Raw genomic sequence first — 20,447 nt, 5'->3', positions numbered from 1 at the left:
GCGATCAAACGAAGAGGAGGTAATGGCGTCGTCTGATTTATATTTCTATCCATAAATCAAAGAGAGGTACTGTACTACTACTACTACTACAAAGTACAAACAAGGTCTTAAACAACTAAGAAATTGAACGTCTCGTAAGTCTTAACGGCAAACCAAATCATATCTAGAGCCACTCTCCGTCGAAAATCACGATGGAAAGACTCATCTCCAACATTTCACCACACAATAAACTGTTAGGGAAAAATATGTAACTCTCTTCGGGGATTTGATGAGAACTCACTTCAAGAAACCTCTTCATTTCTGGTGATTTGTAAGCAAGTGTGTGTCCATCAACATTACAGGAAAGCCAGTACGAAATCTTCTCTTTTGGAGTTGATGATGCAATACTTCGAAGAGTAACATAAACACCTTGTTTCTCCCTGAAACACTGAACCACAAATAATAGTTTCTCCATATCTTCATAAAGAACTAAAACCTTTTCGTTAATGTTTATCCGAACAAGGGCAGACGAACGAAAGGAACAAGTCATGTTTTCGTTAAGATGGCTAGAAATATAGTGACTGTAGATGCTGGTGTATGAGCCAATGTAATTGCAATCGAGGTTAGGGCAAGAGCATTGAGAGTAGTTGCATTCCTTTTCATGACTTGACACTTTCCCATAAGAGAAACTGTTTGTGCAACCAAACTCAGCATTTCGACATGGAACAAAGGCTGCTTCAATAACCTTCTCCATTGGGATACATCGCTTATTACCAATGGGTAAATCACACCCAGGACCAGGGCACTTGTTACTCACTTTGGCTAAGCATAAACTGCAAACTAGATGTCCATCATCACACTGATGATGTGCAAAAAAAAAGATCTAACGAGTTAATTACAATCAAATTAAAAATTAAAACCTTATTCGGTATAAGAATACCCAACAAAGAGAATCAAAATACCACATGAAACAAAATCAAATGCACGATTGGAAACATAACCTGGAAGGTAGGAACTGTGAGCGGCTCGAAGCAAACCGGACAATCAAGAACATCAAGATCCGACAACTTGGCCGATCGTGTTTCATTCTCTGTACGTTGCCTCTTTTGCGAGAGAATGCTTTTACAAACCATTATCAATTATAATTAGGTAATCAAATTAGGTTTACTAGTCTTCACACTTTTGTTTTTTTGTTTTTTTGTGTTTTTTTGGTTTTTACTTGTCTTCCACAAACATTGATGATTACTTCTTGAAGATTACAAAATATCAATTTTTGTAGGACAAAAAAATATCTCAAAACATCAATGTTTGTGGAAGAGAGAGAGGAAGTAAATAGAAGAGACAAGTTACGAGTAAACCCTAATTATGTGTGTTTTTGTCTTCCCAATAGTTTTTAACGCAATAATTCATCAGTCTCCGATTTCCGAAGGGTGTAAAGAAAAAGTTACATGCATATATCATGATTTGGGAAGGAATTCGAAGAGTTTAATGGGATGAAACAAGTTAATTAACCATAGGTAAATAAATATTACAGTACGTTCTTTCTTTCCTGTTTTGCCATGTGTCAGTTAACGTAGCACTTGGTCTACTTCAGAGTTCAGACTAACCATTAGCATTAATGAGTACTGACTCATCTACCATTATCTTCATTATCTCTGTATCCACAAAAACACTACTGTATCGTGAGAGAGAGAGAGTAATCATCATAAACAACGCTTTACCCACTTAAAGTAAAGTAAATTATCTTTCTCTTTTCCTTTTTATGGGGCAAATTAGTAATATTTTCTTCGAAAACAAAGCACCATTCAAACAAAATAGAAAATACAATGCAATATAATCTTCTTGAACGGGTGATCTTAATAGTATACAACAAGATTTTTAATCACACAATCGAACATACATGACTCTAATAAGAAGTATAGAAAATTCTTATACTATTATCTTTTTTTTTCCTTGATAAAATGCTCATACTATTTTTTGTTCGCAAAGAATCGAAGTACTTTTCAATAAAATTATAACAAAATATTATATGCATGTCAAGAGCGAAATTACATTTGACATGTGGATTGTAATTTTCTTACGGCATGTAAACTGTCAGTCAATCATATCTATTTTTTTTTTTAATCATTACACCACAACTAATCGGTCCATTAGCCAAATTTCTATATTCGTAAGAGTCGGAACTTGATCTTGAGTGTAATGGTGCCTTTTAAAAATGGACGACACTAAGTTCACTTCACGTTAACCATATCTACTTATAAGACATGTCAAGAATCAAGATAAACTAAGATTTTGACATGTGTATTTGTAATTTTGTTACAGCATGTAACATGTTAGTCAAACATATTAAATTTCATATAATAAGGTATCCCTATCCAAAATTTCAAAAATCAATATAGACATTTTTTTATCAAATTACCACACGTTTGTTGGGTTTTAAGAGAAATATATATATCCTTAACACTTTAAATGCATATTAACTAATAACTATACTTAAGTAATTAATATTAACAAGAAATAAACTAGATAGGAACGTTGTAAAAACCGGATATGTTACCAATTACAACTTGTCGTTACCTTAAACAATGGTCGCTCTTTGTAAAAAAGTCGAATACATTAATAGGCTCTCAACAAAATCTTAAAAAAATAATGTCAAAGTCTGTTTGGTACCATTCAAATTACTACGATCCTCTACCAATCCATATTCTTTTCTTATCTGATTCATCTCTCTCTCTCGGCTCACTGTTTATATCTCTGATTCCTTTTCTTCTTTCTTTGATAATCGAAAGTAGTGCGGTTCTCTGGAAAATATTCGATTTTTTAATAGAGACTGATGATGATGACTCTTAACTCATTATCTCCAGCTGAATCCATTGCTATTTCTTTCTTGGATACTTCCAGGTTCAATCTAATCCCCAAAATCCCAGGTTTCTTCTTCCTCTCTTCCTTGGTCAACTCTCTTTTCAATTAAAGTTTCAAACTTTCATTAGTTTTACTAAGGCTCTTGTGAATTTCTTCATCTGGGTATTGGATGATCCGTATCCAGTTGGCTGGAACACCCAGTTCTTTGTAAATTTCTTCAATTTGAGAACTTTTAGGTTGCTTTAGCTTCGAATGTTTAAAATTGAGTGTTTTACAGGTGGGTTTGGTTTGAGGAGGAGGAATCAAGGGAGAGACTTTGGAAAAGGAGTCAAGTGTTCAGTGAAAGTGCAGCAGCAATCTTCTCCTCCTCCAGCATGGCCTGGGAGAGCTGTTCCTGAGGCGCCTCGTCAATCTTGGGATGGACCAAAACCCATCTCCATCGTTGGATCTACTGGTTCTATTGGCACTCAGGTTTTTTTTAAATCTGTTTCTTGGTTTCTTCTTACTCTTTGCCAGATGAGTTTAGTTCCATGAAGTTAGATTAAGGCACTATTGTCCAATTCTTGAGTAGGACCTGACTATAAATTGTGTTATGAAGAAGAATGAGTTTTTATTCGATCATTTTTATAGATAAGAACTTCCATTTTGCAGACATTGGATATTGTGGCTGAGAATCCTGACAAATTTAGAGTTGTGGCTCTAGCTGCTGGTTCCAATGTTACTCTCCTTGCTGATCAGGTAAATTTTTGACTCATGTCATAACTCAATTCAATGATAAAGTAGCATATATAATAATATACTGTAAACTAATAGTATAGCAAATCAGTCCAGAGAAATCAGGTTCTGGCTTAGTTTTATTTGCCTTCAGTGATCTCGAGAAAAGTCTACATTATGGTTCTTTTACCCTCTTTTGAATGGTGGCAGGTAAGGAGATTTAAACCTGCGTTGGTTGCTGTTAGAAATGAATCACTGATAAACGAGCTTAAAGAGGCTTTAGCTGATTTGGACTATAAACCTGAGATTATCCCAGGGGAGCAAGGAGTGATTGAGGTTAGTGCATTTGTTAGTTTTGATTGTAGTGTAGATTTTCACAAAGTTTCTAACCTCATCGATTTCTTACTTATGTTCATCAACAGGTTGCTCGACACCCTGAAGCTGTCACTGTTGTTACCGGAATAGTAGGTTGTGCAGGACTAAAGGTATATTCTCCAGTTTTTTTGTTAGTAAAACTGTATTGAGAGAATAGGAATAAGAAAGTAAATTGATAAAGCTTGTTGTTTGTTTTTAATGCAGCCTACGGTTGCTGCAATTGAAGCAGGAAAGGATATTGCTCTTGCAAACAAGGAGACATTAATCGCAGGTGGTCCATTCGTGCTTCCGCTTGCCAAGAAACATAATGTTAAGATTCTTCCGGCAGATTCAGAACACTCTGCTATATTTCAGGTATCATAATTCACATAGAATTTAAGTACCTCTACTTTCATATTGACATAAGTTTTGGTCTTGATGCAATTTCTACATCTGGCAGTTTAAGTAAAAATTCTTCTTTTATGTTCTCTAGTGCATTCAAGGTTTGCCTGAAGGCGCTCTGCGCAAGATAATTTTGACTGCATCTGGTGGAGCTTTTAGGTTTGTTTCAATATTCTTCTCTCTGCATATATTTTTTCTCAGTTCTCATTTGGTTAATGGGAAATGTTAATTGGATGTTGAAATAGGGATTGGCCTGTTGAAAAGCTGAAGGAAGTTAAAGTAGCGGATGCGTTGAAGCATCCAAACTGGAACATGGGAAAGAAAATCACTGTGGACTCGGCTACACTTTTCAACAAGGTTAACATCATTTTCTCCTCAAGTTTAAACTCTGATTTTTGAAAGTACCTTTTGATCAAGGTAGATAAATTCTTGATTTCTTGAAACAGGGTCTTGAGGTCATCGAAGCACATTATTTGTTTGGAGCTGAGTATGACGATATAGAGATTGTCATTCATCCTCAAAGTATCATACACTCCATGATTGAAACACAGGTGAAAACTAAATAACTGCATTTTTTGTCTTCCGGTTTCAAAGTTTATAACATGTATTTTGTTTTGTTCCACAGGATTCATCTGTACTTGCTCAATTGGGTTGGCCTGATATGCGTTTACCAATTCTCTACACCATGTCATGGCCGGATAGAGTTCCTTGTTCTGAAGTAACTTGGCCAAGACTTGACCTTTGCAAGTAAGCAAACCACATATATACTCTCTGTTTATCAGGTGTGAAGCTAAGCTTAGTTGAAGATTCCCCAATCGGTCTTCGGTTTGGTTTTGCAATTGGTTATTTGGCTAATGTTTTGGTTTGGATCAGTTAAACCGGATTAGACACCCTATTTATCAGCAGCATTCAGCACCTAAAACCAAAACTTGATTACGGTTGTGATTTTTGGCAGACTTGGTTCGTTGACTTTCAAGAAACCAGACAATGTGAAATACCCATCCATGGATCTTGCTTATGCTGCTGGACGAGCTGGAGGCACAATGACTGGAGTTCTCAGCGCCGCCAATGAGAAAGCCGTTGAAATGTTCATTGATGAAAAGTAAGACTCTTGTTTTCTCTTTGGGCATCTCAAACGAAATTCTTGAAACGAATCAAGATTGTTTATATTCTTACTTTTGTTTACAGGATAAGCTATTTGGATATCTTCAAGGTTGTGGAATTAACTTGCGATAAACATCGTAACGAGTTGGTAACATCACCTTCTCTTGAAGAGATTGTTCACTATGACTCGTGGGCACGTGAATACGCGGCGATTGTGCAGCTTTCTTCTTCTGGTGTGAGGCCAGTTCATGCCTGACAAATTGGTTGTTGGAAGAACATTAGTGAAGTGTTTTGAAAAAAAAAATGCGGGAACAAGATTAGTGTAGAGAATGGGTTAGTACTTAATAGCTCTTTTGGGAGGATTATGAATTGTGTAAAACTGTAAACTAATGTATCTGTGATCCGAACAAGCCAAACCAATAATTGAAACCATTTTTACCAAAGCCTTCCGTTTAAAGTTAAAAAACCTAGAATGGTAAAAACAAATGCCTATTTAGGTTTCTTGAAAAGCCTCCGAGGCTTCATCGGTAGAGTTTCCGTCTCCTGTTGTCGTCCTCATCTGTTTCTTGAGAAGCCTCTCGGCTTCATGAGTAGAGATAGTTTGCAGCATCATCACCTTGTGCTACTTTTTTGCCTTGTTGCTTGGGAATTGGCACCTCGGTTATTCATTAAATAAATGGAAACCACAAAATTGTTTTGAGATATTGATTGATTAAAATATTGCCAAATACGCTTACATGAAATAAAACTTGGATTTTGAAAAATTAGGCATGGATCGTATTCATATTAGAGTAGGGATAAAGACAGAGAATGCAATCTTGTAAACCAACCTACTCCCACCGCTAAAATCATTAGGAACAATTTTAACTTGTAAGTCATATATGAAACACCTTCACACTAGATTTAATTGATTGTTTGGCAAAAGCTATTTCGAACCAACAACAATTTTGATTTTGTCGACTCATTATTTTGTAGTTATTATGTTTTTGAGATAAACTTACTAGGAAAAGAATTGGTCGGTTTATGATAAAAAAGGTTTCTAAGTTATCATTAATCGTAACTTGCAAGTCATTCTTTTTCATAATTTAACCTGATTTGTCTAGTGTTATGATGTACAACTTGTAGCTTATAATAATACTACTTTAGATTGTATTTTAGATTTCATATTAAGCAATAACTGTTGCTAATACTGAACGAAAAAAAAACCTTAATTAATTTGGCTGATAAGACGTTTATTTTTGATGCTTTATTGTGTAATGAAATCGGACAATAAAATCGATTGGTTCTGATCTGTGACATTACTATATGATAGGAACAGTTGCACCGTACGTTTTACTCTAGCTAGTCCCATTTCAATTTGTCATTTCACTGACTAATCACAATAAAATAAAAATTATTAAATAAAATTACCAGTATACACATCTCCAGATTCGTAATCCAACTCACTTGAATTTGTTGCTGATTCCACTGAACATATTTTTGAAACAAGACAAGACACCAAAGGATGAAGTTTGAATTTATAAAAGATGAATGAATCAACGAATACTAACTATTAAATTAAGTATATATCTTTTCTGAATACACTATTTCTATAATGTAGATTAGGAATTAGGGTGACTCAAGTCACCTCAACCAAATGGTGTGAACACAAATCTCTTTATAGGAAAATTTTGAACAAGAAGATCTCAAGGCAAACCAAACAATCCTACAATATCCACCTAAAACTTAAAAATCCAAATTAACAAATCCATCTCTATCTTTTTCTTCAAAAAGGTATACGAGAGAGAGACTCCCCACGTTAATGGACCACAGAACTTTCTTTGTTTCTAAACTCTAAACATTACAACACTTATCCAAATTCATACACTCACATAAATTTAAGTAACTTAAAAACTTACACAATTCAACATAATGACGATGAACAACAAGTTTTATTTGAATAAAAGGCCATTAGTCTCCATTCCAATAATCAAACCACCAAAAACTTATACAAATCTAATCCAAAACCGACACATTATAAAATAAATATTTACTTTCTCGCCCAACACTCAAGATTTTCTCGGAAACTAATAAAAGAAAAAGGTTGAGAGAAAAAATTAAAATTAAAAAAAAAAAAAAAAAAAAAGAAAAAAAAGAGAGAAAAGTAAGTGAGAAAAAGAAAGAAAGAAACGGAAGCCCACCCAAAGTCCGCGTCTAAGGAGAGCCACGTCAGCATCAAAAAGGACGTAAATGACGACTTAGCCCATTGACATTTCTTAATATTCCAATCATATCCTTCCTATACGGCGAAGTCGTCTGTCGTTTCGTCTCCTCCCTTTCCCTTCCTTCTTCTCCGGCCACCACCTTTGACGACGCTTCCTCTTCCTCTTCTTCTTCTTCTTCTTTCTCATCGCTCTTCTTAACCGGCGCCGGAAACACGAGCTTCTCGTTCCCTTCGCTGCTGCTTCTAACGTACAAAAGATTCCTCAGCTTCCAACGTTTCGAGAATCCAGCTGAGTTGCTTTTGATCTTGCTCTGTGACGGAGAAGACGAGAGTCCTTTGAGATCATCACCATCTTCTCCTGAACTCGGTTGTTTCGGCGGTGTCCATACACAGTACGTCTCCGGCGGAACACCGTTTAGATCCTCTTCAGCTTCCGACGACGAATTCGAAGCCGCCATCGGATCTCGTAATTCCTCGCTCATCAGTTTCCTCAGTGCCGGTCTACGTCGACGCGGCGTCGGCTGATATTTCGCCGGAGCATTGCTACCGTACGGGTTCAGAGGACGAATCTGACCGTTAAAGAAAATCTCGTCGGCGGTGACGAGAGGTTGGGAGCACACGTGGCTCGGACAGTCGAAGGCGAATTCTGATTCATCATCATCGTCTTCGTTGCGTCGGGGAGAGTCGGAGGGTTGTGGTGTATCTTCTTGATCTCTGAATTCTTCGACGACTCGAGCGGCGATCGCGGCGAGGTCAACGGTGGAAGAGAAGCTGCCGAAACTCGGAGAGTTAGAGGAAAAAGAGAGTAACCGACTCGTCTGCATTTGTAAACTAGTTACAACCAAGTTTTGTTTTCTCCTCAAACGTTTCTGTGAGAGAGAGAGAGAGAGACAGAGAAAGAGAGATGATGGTAGGCTGAGAAAAGAAAATAAAGTTTGGGTCCCCGTTGGAATATTTATATATGGAAATTAACGGAGATAGAAACAAATTGAAATGATTACATTACGAAGATTAATTTGTTTGTTTAATTCAGGAGCCAAAAGAAAAATCTAACTTTATTTTAATTTAATTATTCATAATCTAGAAGAGAGCGTAATGAACTTCAAAACTAATATTTTTGAGAATTGGTAATCGGTCAGGACTCAGGAACATAAACCATGAACTTGGTTTGACATTTGACAAACGGAAAATAAAATAAGATAAGTCTTCCACTTAAGAAAAAAAAAAAAAAATCTAGTATCGGTCAAGAATATATCTTTGGGATTTATATATATAAAAAGTAGATACAATGGAAAGAAAAGAAAATGTTGTTACTTATCTTCTTCGATGTCACGTTTAATCAGACAATGACAATCACATCACCGAGTGCGTGAACTTAATCTGTTTAGTTATTTTCTTTTCTTCTGTTATAAATTGGAATATGCAACTGTTAAAATGATGTCACAAAAATGACGTATGTATGTACACACTTAGGTTTATGGAAATGTGGTTTATGATTAAAGATATATTAGCCGTTGATTCCATGTTCATTTACTGTTGTGTTAATCTTGTAGGCTGTACTTGTTGTCGTGATGTGTTGTCTCATAATAAAAACTGGTTTCTACTTTCTACTACCGCGCATCTAAAGTTTTGTTCTAATCAACACCAATTTTTATCAATTATTGAAATACAATTGATTTATAAGTATGTGAATGCAAAACATTAATACAGTGCTTTACCGACCACAATAATTATGATAAATCGGACATTAAGAAAAAATGTTAAGCCAATCGTACGTAACTTATTGGTAGTTTCAAATAATACCAATTAAGTTGAGGGGCGGGCAAAAAAAAAAAAAAGTTTTAGTTGGGCCTTTGGTTCACATTATTGGCCTTAGTATAAATGGGCCCCCACCAGAATTATGTGCTATGTCTTCATAGGGGTAAAATTATTCAGGTCACTGTTTTTGATTAATTTAGCAGCAGCAGCAGCAACTTGAAATATAGATGTCTATTCAGATCACAAACTGAAAGCATACACCATTCGAAGAGGTTCAGCTTCTCTCAGAAACATCATAACTAGTTTTTGTTTCTCTTCTTGTTCGTCAATTTCACCGCATAAAACCCTAATTTATAGATTTTTAGGGTTCCTCTGAACACACACTATCAAAATCTCAATCCAAGCTTTTAAAAACAATACTCAAAACAATGGATAATAATTACAACTATCATCAACAACAACAATGGCGTCCAGCACCAACACAGCCAAACATATGCCCGATTTGTACAGCGCCGCACTTCCCTTTCTGCCAACCGTATCCTCCTCCATCTTCCTTCCCGCACAACCCTAGCTTTCCTCCTCACTTCAATTCACCTCGTCCTGGACCTCCGGTTCGACCGCAAAGTCACTATCCGCCGTGGCAACCTCCTCACCACGGAAATCAATTGCGACCTTTTGCCGTTGATGGTGATATGGAAGCTGATCGGAGTTTTAAGAGAGCTCGGATTGATGCGATCGGCGGTGGTTCTCCTGGTTACGGTGTTGTTTCTGAGAGTCCTCGGGTCTCATGGGAGAATGAACGGAGATTGAAGATGGTTCGTGATCATGGTTACGGTTTAACTCAGCAGTCTCAGGGAATGAATCATCACTATGGGAGGAGTGATTATAGGAATGGAGTTCAGCAGTTTAATGGTGTAGCTCATCCTCCTCCTCCTCCGCCTCAGCCTCATCATCCCTCTCCGTACGGAGGTTATTTCGGCGGTCCTAATGGTCAGCCCCCTCTTCCGGTTTCTCCACCACCGCCTTTGCCTCCATCTCATTCGCCCTCTCAGCCTTCTTCATTGTTTCCTGTTACTACTAATTCATCTGCAGCGGTCACTTTATCATCATCATCATCATATCCTCGAATGCCAAATGCTTCGGTAATGTAGCTTTTTTAGTGATTTCGTTCGTTGTTACCCTGAGATATCTTGTTGTTATGTACTGATGATTTGTAGTTGTTTTGGTAGCCATCATCTGTACAATTAGCACCAACTCAGTCAAAAGTGATTGATGTGTCCCATTTGCTGACGCCTCCTCATCGATCTAATCGTCCTGATCACTTTGTGATTATCCTTCGAGGGCTACCAGGTTGGTTTTCCGAGCCTTCTCTTTGCATGGTTTCAGTTCTTAGCTTAGGCTCTTGCTTCTTGTTCCTTTTTCTCATTGTCTCTTGTATTTAGGTAGTGGGAAGAGTTACTTAGCCAAGTTGTTGCGTGACATTGAGGTAGATAATGGTGGCAGTGCTCCAAGAATCCATTCTATGGATGATTATTTCATGACCGAAGTTGAGAAGGTTAACTAAATCCTCGTAATTCTAAAGACCTTTTTTAAAAAGGTTCTCTTTACTCAGGACCATCAACAGATTCTAAAAAGTTGTGTTGCTTTGTCAATGTAAAAGGTGGAGGAGAGTGATTCAACTTCTTCAAGCTCTGCTAGAAGCAAAAGACCTAGTGTGAAGATGGTCATGGAATACTGCTACGAACCTGAGGTGGAAGAGGTATCTTTTCAGAACATATATTTTGAGATAAACGAAACATGAATATAAACCACAATGTTTTTCTTTTGTTAAGTTTCCTGGCACTCTTGAATTTCCAGGCTTATCGTTCAAGCATGCTGAAGGCTTTTAAGAGGACCCTTGAAGATGGGACCTTCAGCTTTGTAATCGGTAATAACTTTTCTCATAACTGCATACTAGATTGTATGACATATATCATATTGAATTGTTATTTCCCTGCAAGAGGTAATTGGTATCTGTGATCTGATGACGTTGTCTCTTTTGTTTGTTGATGTTGACATGATGGCTACTACGTTTCTTTTTTTTTGAGAAAACATTTCATCCTATATGGTTTCTTTAGTTTCTTAGTTTAAAGAACTTAATATCCTCCCAGCATCTCTCTTGTCTGCTCAAGGTATAGGGAGTAGTGTATATTACAACATGTAAGATCTTTGTTAGAGATTCTGTTCATCTAGTTTAGCTGGGAACTAGGTGGTGCAATGTCCTAGCAGTTCTTTCGTTTTCTCTAACCACGGATGCAGTTTGTTTTCTGGAATTGACCGTTTCTTGCTGGTATATGTCGCTCATCTTAGTGGATGACCGCAATCTGCGGGTAGCTGATTTTGCTCAGTTTTGGGCAACAGCAAAGGTATATCCTCACTTCTTGCTATATTACCTTGTGGACATTGGATGTTGTTTTGCAGATTCTATAGAAGACTCACAATGATTTGTGAAGTCAACTAGCGTCTTTAGTGCTTAGTTATCCTTGGTTTCTCAAGCGTTAGATAACTTCATCTGCACTAAACGTTAGTGAACATTGTTTTTAACACATTATGTTTTCTAGTAAGTATACAGTTCTGAGTTCTGACAATGTTTTCGTATGTTATCTCAACCTTCTCAAGAATTAGCATTATGAGTTTAAAATCACCTTGCATTTCCCTATATTTGAGATTACTAGTCTTCTTTTCCTCAGCGTCTTCAAAATGTCTCTTGAAAACTATTTTCCTTTCTCCAAAGTTACTCCTGTATATTAGTTAGTGTCTTACATCCTTATAGCTGAACCAAGGAACTGGCGATGGTCTTTCAAAGATATGCCTATACTCTCTTTCTCTCTCCCCCCCCCCCCCCCCCCCCCCCCCCTCTAAAGCTTTCTTGGTTGTGTATTATTCATTAAAGAGGACATTGGCGTGGTGCAACTTGCATGCTCTTTTAAGTCGTTTCTCCTTTGTATTGCTGATGCCCTCTTTTTATAGAATGAGTCACGTTAATGACTGTGTGTATTATCTATAGTGGTATGTTCCTGCTAGTTGGAGCTGTTTTGATTTTTCTGCTTGCTTCACATCGTTTGCTAAACATAATGCGAGGTTTCCATTCTTTTAAGTTCTGTAACTCTGAATTCAATGACCAATATACTCTGGACTATGTCCTTTCCAAGTAATTTATAAACGAGTAGTATTACTGGCTGCTTTGGGCAATGTATGCACTACTTCTCATCCCCTCTTTTGTTGTTTGCCACCATGCTCATTAGTTTTCTTGTTTGTCTATGATTCCGTGAAAATGAAAGTTGAGGAATTTTATGGCTTCTTGACCAGCTTTAAACTAATATCATTTATATAAAAAACTTGAATGGAAAAAATCACCTATTCCTCTTTTGGTAAATTTCAGTTTGATTCAATCCTCTTTTGCCTCGATTGTGCACAGTGACCAGTTTCTTCATTCTATTTACCTGAAATGTAGAACAGTAGATGTACCAAGATTCTCTTATCTGTGTATGATTGGGATGCTTGTTATAAATGATGAATCTTGAAATGTTACTTATTGTAACATTTGAAACCAGTTCAACCAAAACATGGCCATTGTCCAGTATTAAATTCTTGGAAGTTTCCTTGACATTCTGTTTCTTTTGCAGAGATCTGGATATGAAGCTTACATACTAGAAGCAACATACAAGGACCCGACTGTGAGTTCTTGACAAACTCTTTACTCTTCAATAACTTAGATTTTGTATTTCAGTTATAGTTTTCGTTATTTAACCTATAGAAATAGGAGCACACTAAGATCATTATCATATTTGAATAGAATTTCATTCACATTTCTTGCTGGTCTAAGCGTGTGTGAAATTACAGGGCTGTGCAGCAAGAAACGTGCATGGCATCACACTAGATCAAGTACAGCAGATGGCACAACAATGGGAAGAAGCTCCATCATTGTATATGCAACTGGATATGAAGGTTCGTATGCCGTTCTTTTGTTTCCATCATTGATCTCGCTTTTGATTAATAGGAAGAAGATGCCAAATAATGCCTCCATCTATGATGATCTTGTATTTTCTCAAAATATCTTATGATCTTCTTTTTCTGTAATAGTCTTTTACGCATGACCTGAAGGAGAATGGAATCCAAGAGGTAATAAAAATAAGTTTGTTTATATACCTCTCTGTCAATGGTGGGCAGGGATTAGTAAATTCCTTGTTTTGACCGCTGTTTGAACCGTGGCTTTCATTATATGAACCAACTTTGTTACTTCTCATATAATTGCTATAGGTGGATATGGACATGGAAGATGATTTTGGACTGCCAGAAAGAAAATCCGATAATAGTACCCAGTCAGAAGAAAAGGGTGCAACAGAGGGTAAATTTGAATGCTTTCTTTATACTGTCTTCTTATTTTCACTAAGACAAACCGAAAACATTGAGCTGAGTCTTTCTTTCTGTTGATATCATCTCAGGCTCTTACAAAAGGGAGAGTAAATGGGAAGCAGAATCTGGCTCTCTTACAGAAGAAGTGAAAGAACTAAGCAGAAGTAAATGGTCAAATGTAGAAGAAGATGAAACAGAGAACTCTCAGAGTGTGAGACGAAAATCAAAATCTCTTTCCAAGTCAAACCAAGAACGCAAGCAGAAAGGCAAATCTGTTTGGTGGGGAGATAAGGTATTTAAACAAACACATCTTTGCTCGTTCATTTCATCTCTAGAAGTTCTCTTAGCTTTGAAAACATGTTTTTATCTTCCGGAAGATATCTGATTATTCATGCTTTCATATCTATGGATAGGGTGGAGACGCGGGTTTTTCAATTGGTGCGACAAGAAATATGAACATGCCATCTTTAGTTATAGGCCCCGGGTCAGGATACAACTTGAAAACGAATCCTCTGTCGGAAAAAGAGAGGCTTGCACTAGCTGATGCTATTGGAAAAGCAAAGGTAAGAGTAATTTTCCAGGATCAGCTTAGAGCAGAGCGTGAGTCTTTCAAAGCTGTTTTTGACAAGAGACATGTACGAATCGTTACAAAGGACGACGATTAAGTGTATGATTTTTCTCTGAGAAACCAATTATTATATGGCCTGATCCTCGACATTTTTGCAGTTCCCACTTTTCATTCACATCGATCAATAAAATTCAGAAACTTGGGAAAAAGAAAGTAATTTCATTATTTCTGTTGTGCTTTTATAATTGTGATTTTGGGATCATGAATTCTTCCAACTTTTATTTGTGTACATGTATAACATTAGTTAATTTTGAGAAAATAAACATTTATTTTAATGATTTTTATTTGTGTATGCTTGTATGATATTGAATTATTGATTATTTTTTTTTACAAATTCTAAATTAATGCTATGTTCGTACCAAGTTTATATGTACAACCAAAAGTCTAAAACCATCAATGGCACCAAGTTTTCTGGAATAGTCTCCGTGAAAGAGAAAGAAACAAACAACGTAAAGCATAGGCTTCAGCTTCACTGATGATCGCTGCATGAATTTTAAATATTTTCAAGTGATAATCCTGAAATCCTACCATTGTGAAAACCTTCCTCTTTACATGTCTAACATCTATAACTACTTTAGGGGCTTATTATCTCGATGGATGAGTTTAAAAGATTGATTATTCCACAACACTAAATTCTAAAGATAGAAAATCTTGAGGGCTACATACGAAACTCCATAATTCTCGTTATAGAGAAGTGATTTCTACGGGTGTGATAATTTTATGGTCGAAATTAGCCTAAGATTCTTTGTAATAAAAGGGCAATTCTTAGCTCCACAAGAAAATATGTAAGAAACGTTTTAGATCTAAGCATTCTCTAAGAAAACAAAGTCAAACCCAAAATCTCATAAAGAATAATGGGAGAAACAGAAGAGAAAGTGAAGAACCATGGTGATAATAAAGAAGAGGAACACAACAAAGTTGAGAAAACAGAGAAGAAGGAGAAGAAGGATAAAGATAAGAAGGATAAGCACGAGGACGATAAAAATGGCGGAGGAGAAGAAGGAGAAGACCAAGAAAAGAAGAGCAAGAAGAAAGATAAGAAGGCGAAGAAAGAGAAGAACCCTGAAGATAAGAAAGATCCTCAGAAGTTGAAGACGAAGCTTCAGAAGATTGAAGACAAGATTCAAGCTATGGTCTTCAAGAAAGATGAGATTCTGAAGCTTATTCATGAGGCTGAACAAGCTAAGCCTAGTACTGCTGCTGTAGATGCACCACCAGCAACTAACTAACTGATTTCAAACACGAAATATAAACTACGTACAATAAGTTAAACTAATAAATTTATGTCAATAACAAATGCTGATGGATGTTGATATCAGCATAGCTTGGCTTGCTATAGGTTTTTTTTCTGGGTTTGTTACCAATCAGAGTTTGCTTGTTAATTAAATATGTGTTGTAAATTGTACAAAAACTATATGTTTTGAATATAAGACTCTTCAGCTTTGTATATGTAATTCTTCTGATCTAATACCACATTGAAAGGACTATAAAATTCAGATTAATGTTGTAGTAATTAAAGACCACGTTCAAATGATATTAAAATTTAATGAACATCACCTCTAAGGAGGACCAAGATAATTAACATCATTACTATTTAAATGTCAATCTTATTATTGGATCCGTTAACACAAATATCTAGACCCTCCAAATCCAGTTCATATTTGTCATTACGTGTTTGGTGGGTTGGATTTTTGCATTGATCATTCTACATTGGTTGGTGTAAAAAGAATTCTACTAGTACCAGTAAACTACAAAATTGTGAAGACTGATATTGCTGGAACTTGACGTATACGTATTAACACAATAGTAGCTTTTGAAGATGATGTAAAAAGTAGATATGAAAATCTTAAACATCGTCAACCAATATTACATATAAAGTCAACAGCAGAGTGGCATTAGGTTGAAATACTAAAGAAAACTGAAGGCAATATGGTAAAATTAATTCTTCCACCATGAAAGTGGAAACACGAATACTCTGTGCAATGTCTAATAACCCAAAAAAGCTGAACTATCTTCTTCTAGTAACTGCTAACTAGGGTTTTTATTGTTATTAAGCTGAACTATCTTCTAATAATGTTTTTAAAAAACATTATTACTGTGCATGTCGACATTATTCACAAAGAATTACACAAATTCCATATCTTTAGGGCACTTTAAACCTATCAAACGAAAATTCAATATCTCCAAAACCCTCTGTAAACGAGAATCTTTTATATATAAGCAACGTGAGTTGCTCACTTTTACAAAACAATCAAAGCCACCAAGGAGAAAAAAACAAACCAACTTTTTTCAAAAGCCAACGATGGGTAGATTCCAAAAAACTCTATTTTCTGCTTTCGTTCTCTACTTGGTTATTCTTCCTCTTATAGTCTCAGCGGCAGAGGAAGAAAACGAATGTGGCAGATCCAAAGGTGGTGGCTCTGCTGCAGCAAAAGCATCATAAATTGCAAATATTTTCTTTATTAATTACACATATTTTCCTTATTAATTGCACATATTTTTCTATTGAAATTAGTAATTTAGTAGATAACTTTTCAATTAGAATTAGTGATATAATATATTACTTTTGGTTTTATATACTTTTCAAAAATATTAATTGTAATCTTTTTATTTTAGATTTTAGAATTTTTTATTTTTTTATAATTATTAAATATTTTTTTTCACAAATGTTAAATTTTTATCGATATACTTGACACATGTGAAAATTTTATGAATTAGCAACTTTGAAAAACTAAGATTTATATAATAAGATAATTAGTTGCATGTGAAACAAACAAACAAAAAAAACATTCTTAAAAACTAGTATTAAAAGTTGAGGGAGAGTAGTCTTTGGTTTCTCCACAAAGTATTATCATTATTAGTTTCAGATTTACAAACTACAAAGGGAATGTATAGTATTCACGTCTTCATTGATTCTTCCGTTATTGTTTCTACACTCACAACATCTATCAAGTTTTTACGTTTTTGCAACTGATGATAATGTACTTGTTAATAATATAACTAAACACATGCGATTGAGAAGTCTTTCTTATAATACACTTGAATACTATGTTAATGTTCTTCTACTCAATTGTTGTGGATCTCAGTAATTTTCTGAACTAGAGTCTTCGAAGTTCTCACCATAACCATGGAGGATAATAATACGATTTCGTTGTAAAGGCTAGTTATAAACCCCGAATATGTCTACACAACGAGAAATTAAAAACCAAAATTAAAAAAAAAAAAAAAAAGGAAAAAAAAAACCAAAAAATAAGATATTGTAGTTTCAATATCCTCCAAAAGAAAAAGAAAAAATTATCAAAGTAAATAATAATCACACCATAAGCTTAGTCGAATAAAAGAGGACATAATCAGTCCCATCCACTTCACATGTTGGTGGACGAGCCCTGAAGAAGGCCATCTCTGATCTGAGCAGCCACATCACGAACAGCTCCTGGTCCATGCGGTATGAACACTGCAGAGGATTTGGAGCTAGCACCAATCTCCTTCATTGTGTCAAAGTACTGTGTAACAAGCACCATGTCCATCACATCTTTAGCAGTTGTCCCAGGCACATTCACAGCGAAACCCAACACACTATCGCGTAGTCCGTCTACAATCGCTTGTCTCTGACGTGCGATACCCATTCCTGAGAGGTACTTGGACTCAGCTTCACCTTCAGCTCGCTTAATCTGCAGGATTTTCTCGGCCTCTGCCTTTTCGTTTGCAGCCAATCTCATCCTTGCAGCTATAAAACAAGAAGCAGAAACTCAGATTCGACAAGTTACAAGAAAGAGTATATAAACTGATGGAAAGTTTTGTTAGTTACCAGCATTGATTTCGTTCATGGCTCGTTTGACATGTTCATCAGGCTCGATATCAACAATGAGAGTTTGCACAATCTCATAACCGTAAGCCGACATTGCCTACACAAGTAACAGAGAGATACAAGATGAACACTCTTCACAACTTCACAAAGCAGCGAAAAGAGACCAAAACAAACAAAGATTATAATACCTTCTCGAGCTCTTCTTCAACAGCTTTAGCAATGTCATTCTTCTGCTCAAAGACATCATCAAGAAGCAACTTCGGGACACTTGCTCTAATGACTGGAAATTCAAAACAAAAACAGCTTTTTTTTTTAGTAGAATATGTTTTTGCTTTTCTTAAGAATGAGGCTTACCATCAAACACATAGGCCTGAATCTGACTCCTAGTGTTACTGAGTTTGTAGAACGCATCATTCGCCTTATTAGCCAAGGCACGGTACTGAATCGATGCAACAACATTAACAAACACATTGTCCTGTACAAACCAAAAGTAAAAAACAAAGATTAGTTACTAGTAAACAGAAACTAATCAAAAGATTAATTTTCATAAAAGAGAGTGGTGTTAGTTAAGAGATGAATCATAATAAACCTTTGTCTTAGTCTCGCAACGAACGTCTAACTGCTGAACCCTCAAAGAGAGGTAGCCAGCAACTTGACTACCAAGACACCAAGGAAGAAAATGGCAACCAGGTTCAAGAACATCTTCGAATTTCCCAAAAGTCTCTTTGATCGCCACAGTTGACTGATCGACTTGAACGCAACAAAACAAATTTCCCATCTTCTTCTTCACAAACCTAACCCATTCAGAAAAAAACAGAGTTATAAACCAACCAACCAACAACAACAACAAAAAAAATCGATAAAAATTTTTTATCGAAATTTTTTGAAAGATCAAGAGCACTAAGATAAAACACTCAGCTCTCAAAGCTAATGAATACACATTAAATTAGTCACTGGTTGTACCCAGAACCCAAATAACATACAAGATCGCTTCCGAGTTTTTGTTAACCTATCGATCTAATCTCACAAAAGCCCAGAAAAAAATACGCTCACAGATCACAATAACACACACATATATGTACAAAATCTTTCAATCCCTTAGCAAAAATATGCTTTAAACACATAAGAATTACACAGATTTCACGTTAGAGTCGAGAATTCAGACGAACGAACTTTTGATAAAACCAAAAACAGGGTTCAAAAACATGAAAAGTAGAACGAGAAAACTAAAACCCACAAAGATGATCAGGATAAAATTCTAGGGTTTACCCAAAGTTGTCTTCTTTTCGTAGAGATTTTGAAGCATAGGAAAAAAAAAATGCAAAACGATTTGGTGAGGAGCTCTCTCTCTGTCTCTGTAGTTTGATAGAAATATAGATATTTCAGTGGGTAGAGGAGACGGTGTTTATAAAGAAGACCCTCGCTAAGTTTCTACTATTTCGATATCTTACCCTTTATTTATTATTGTTTATATATTGTTTTAATTTTGTAGGAAAAGCCCAGATACTTTTGAAGAGATAACAACTATATCTATTGTATTCTACTTATCAAAAATAGAAACAAACATTGAATTTTAAGAAAATAAAGATATTTTTTATTAGAAAAAATATAACTGTTTTTTTTTTTTAATTGGGGTTGTATGTGATAAATATAAACATTGGGTCTAAATTAAGAGGATTAGACAAAAGAAGTAATAGATGATCTGGTGAGTCGGTTAGATGGACTTTTCAATTTCTTTCTGTAATTATCCTAAATCCTCCTAATACAGAATTAAATCTACTTGTGATAATCGTCCTTAAAATTATAATAATAGCAAAATAAAAATAAAACGAACCACACAAGAAATTGCGTCAAACCAAAGTTTCGATTTGGTTTCTTTGGTTTGAACTCTTGTCAAATGGACCTGAATTTTAATTGGTTTTATATATATGTCTTAAACGGTAATTGACTATTTCGATATTATTCAAAAATGAAATAAAAATGAACTTTTAAAACTGAGTAATGCTTTTTGGTTTAAACCCAAAACAAGTGTATAACTATGGTTTATTTGGTTAACCGAAATTTTGAAAAACCGGAACCGAATTAACTTGAAACAAATATTTTTCTTTATGAATTATTAGCCTGCATTTTATAGCAAACTTAGAAAGAAAAAAATAATCTGAAATGGTATAAGATTTACATCTCATATGAACCTTAAACCCTAAACCAAAATATTTCATCTAAAATCCTTAATAAAATAA

The 20,447-nt window shown here is 35.5% G+C and overlaps 6 protein-coding genes across 8 annotated transcripts; 3 read left to right on the top strand and 3 right to left on the bottom strand.

The window, feature by feature from the left end:
- Positions 1–13: 13 nt before the first annotated feature.
- On the bottom strand, positions 14–1,289 carry LOC104726880 (E3 ubiquitin-protein ligase SINA-like 11). Its single transcript, XM_010445831.2, has 2 exons — positions 981–1,289; positions 14–838 (listed from the first exon to the last, which is right to left on the bottom strand). The coding sequence occupies exons 1-2, from the start codon at positions 1,110–1,112 to the stop codon at positions 164–166; spliced, it is 807 nt and encodes a 268-aa protein (XP_010444133.2). The 5' UTR covers positions 1,113–1,289; the 3' UTR covers positions 14–163.
- Positions 1,290–2,548: 1,259 nt separating this feature from the next.
- On the top strand, positions 2,549–5,858 carry LOC104726878 (1-deoxy-D-xylulose 5-phosphate reductoisomerase, chloroplastic). The gene is made up of 12 exons (XM_010445830.3): positions 2,549–2,906; positions 3,119–3,312; positions 3,493–3,579; positions 3,766–3,891; positions 3,978–4,040; positions 4,135–4,284; positions 4,403–4,470; positions 4,557–4,668; positions 4,758–4,862; positions 4,937–5,058; positions 5,267–5,413; positions 5,500–5,858. Exons 1-12 carry the CDS (start codon positions 2,813–2,815, stop codon positions 5,669–5,671), a joined length of 1,440 nt encoding a protein of 479 aa, XP_010444132.2. The 5' UTR covers positions 2,549–2,812; the 3' UTR covers positions 5,672–5,858.
- A 1,469-nt stretch (positions 5,859–7,327) lies between these two features.
- On the bottom strand, positions 7,328–8,844 carry LOC104726877 (uncharacterized). The gene has a single exon (XM_010445829.3). The coding sequence runs from the start codon at positions 8,440–8,442 to the stop codon at positions 7,630–7,632; it is 813 nt and encodes a 270-aa protein (XP_010444131.2). The 5' UTR covers positions 8,443–8,844; the 3' UTR covers positions 7,328–7,629.
- Positions 8,845–9,537: 693 nt separating this feature from the next.
- LOC104726876 (uncharacterized) lies at positions 9,538–14,678 on the top strand. 3 transcript variants are annotated; one of them, XM_087473595.1, is made up of 12 exons: positions 9,560–10,518; positions 10,606–10,726; positions 10,819–10,931; positions 11,037–11,135; positions 11,234–11,303; positions 11,726–11,781; positions 13,042–13,092; positions 13,259–13,363; positions 13,499–13,537; positions 13,676–13,763; positions 13,861–14,063; positions 14,185–14,678. In XM_087473595.1, exons 1-12 carry the CDS (start codon positions 9,805–9,807, stop codon positions 14,434–14,436), a joined length of 1,911 nt encoding a protein of 636 aa, XP_087329721.1. In that variant the 5' UTR covers positions 9,560–9,804; the 3' UTR covers positions 14,437–14,678. The 3 variants fall into 3 exon arrangements, 2 of the variants coding, with proteins under 2 accessions (XP_087329721.1, XP_087329722.1); XR_015571667.1 differs by lacking the exon at positions 11,726–11,781 and having other exon boundaries at positions 9,538–10,518; XM_087473596.1 differs by lacking the exon at positions 9,560–10,518 and having other exon boundaries at positions 10,823–10,931.
- A 47-nt stretch (positions 14,679–14,725) lies between these two features.
- Positions 14,726–15,853, top strand: LOC104726875 (uncharacterized). Its single transcript, XM_010445825.3, has one exon. It carries the CDS (start codon positions 15,254–15,256, stop codon positions 15,626–15,628), a length of 375 nt encoding a protein of 124 aa, XP_010444127.1. The 5' UTR covers positions 14,726–15,253; the 3' UTR covers positions 15,629–15,853.
- Positions 15,854–17,545: 1,692 nt separating this feature from the next.
- LOC109124435 (hypersensitive-induced response protein 1) lies at positions 17,546–19,651 on the bottom strand. The gene is made up of 6 exons (XM_010445824.2): positions 19,477–19,651; positions 18,797–19,001; positions 18,562–18,682; positions 18,396–18,487; positions 18,208–18,304; positions 17,546–18,126 (listed from the first exon to the last, which is right to left on the bottom strand). Exons 2-6 carry the CDS (start codon positions 18,983–18,985, stop codon positions 17,765–17,767), a joined length of 861 nt encoding a protein of 286 aa, XP_010444126.1. The 5' UTR covers positions 18,986–19,001; positions 19,477–19,651; the 3' UTR covers positions 17,546–17,764.
- Between the last annotated feature and the right edge of the window lie 796 nt (positions 19,652–20,447).

Source organism: Camelina sativa, chromosome 11 (assembly GCF_030686135.1).
Source record: "Camelina sativa cultivar CO46 ecotype springtype chromosome 11, ASM3068613v1".
Classification (NCBI taxonomy): Eukaryota; Viridiplantae; Streptophyta; class Magnoliopsida; order Brassicales; family Brassicaceae; genus Camelina; species Camelina sativa.
Note: the sequence above shows the minus strand (reverse complement) of the source record. Positions and strands in the feature narration are given on the sequence as shown.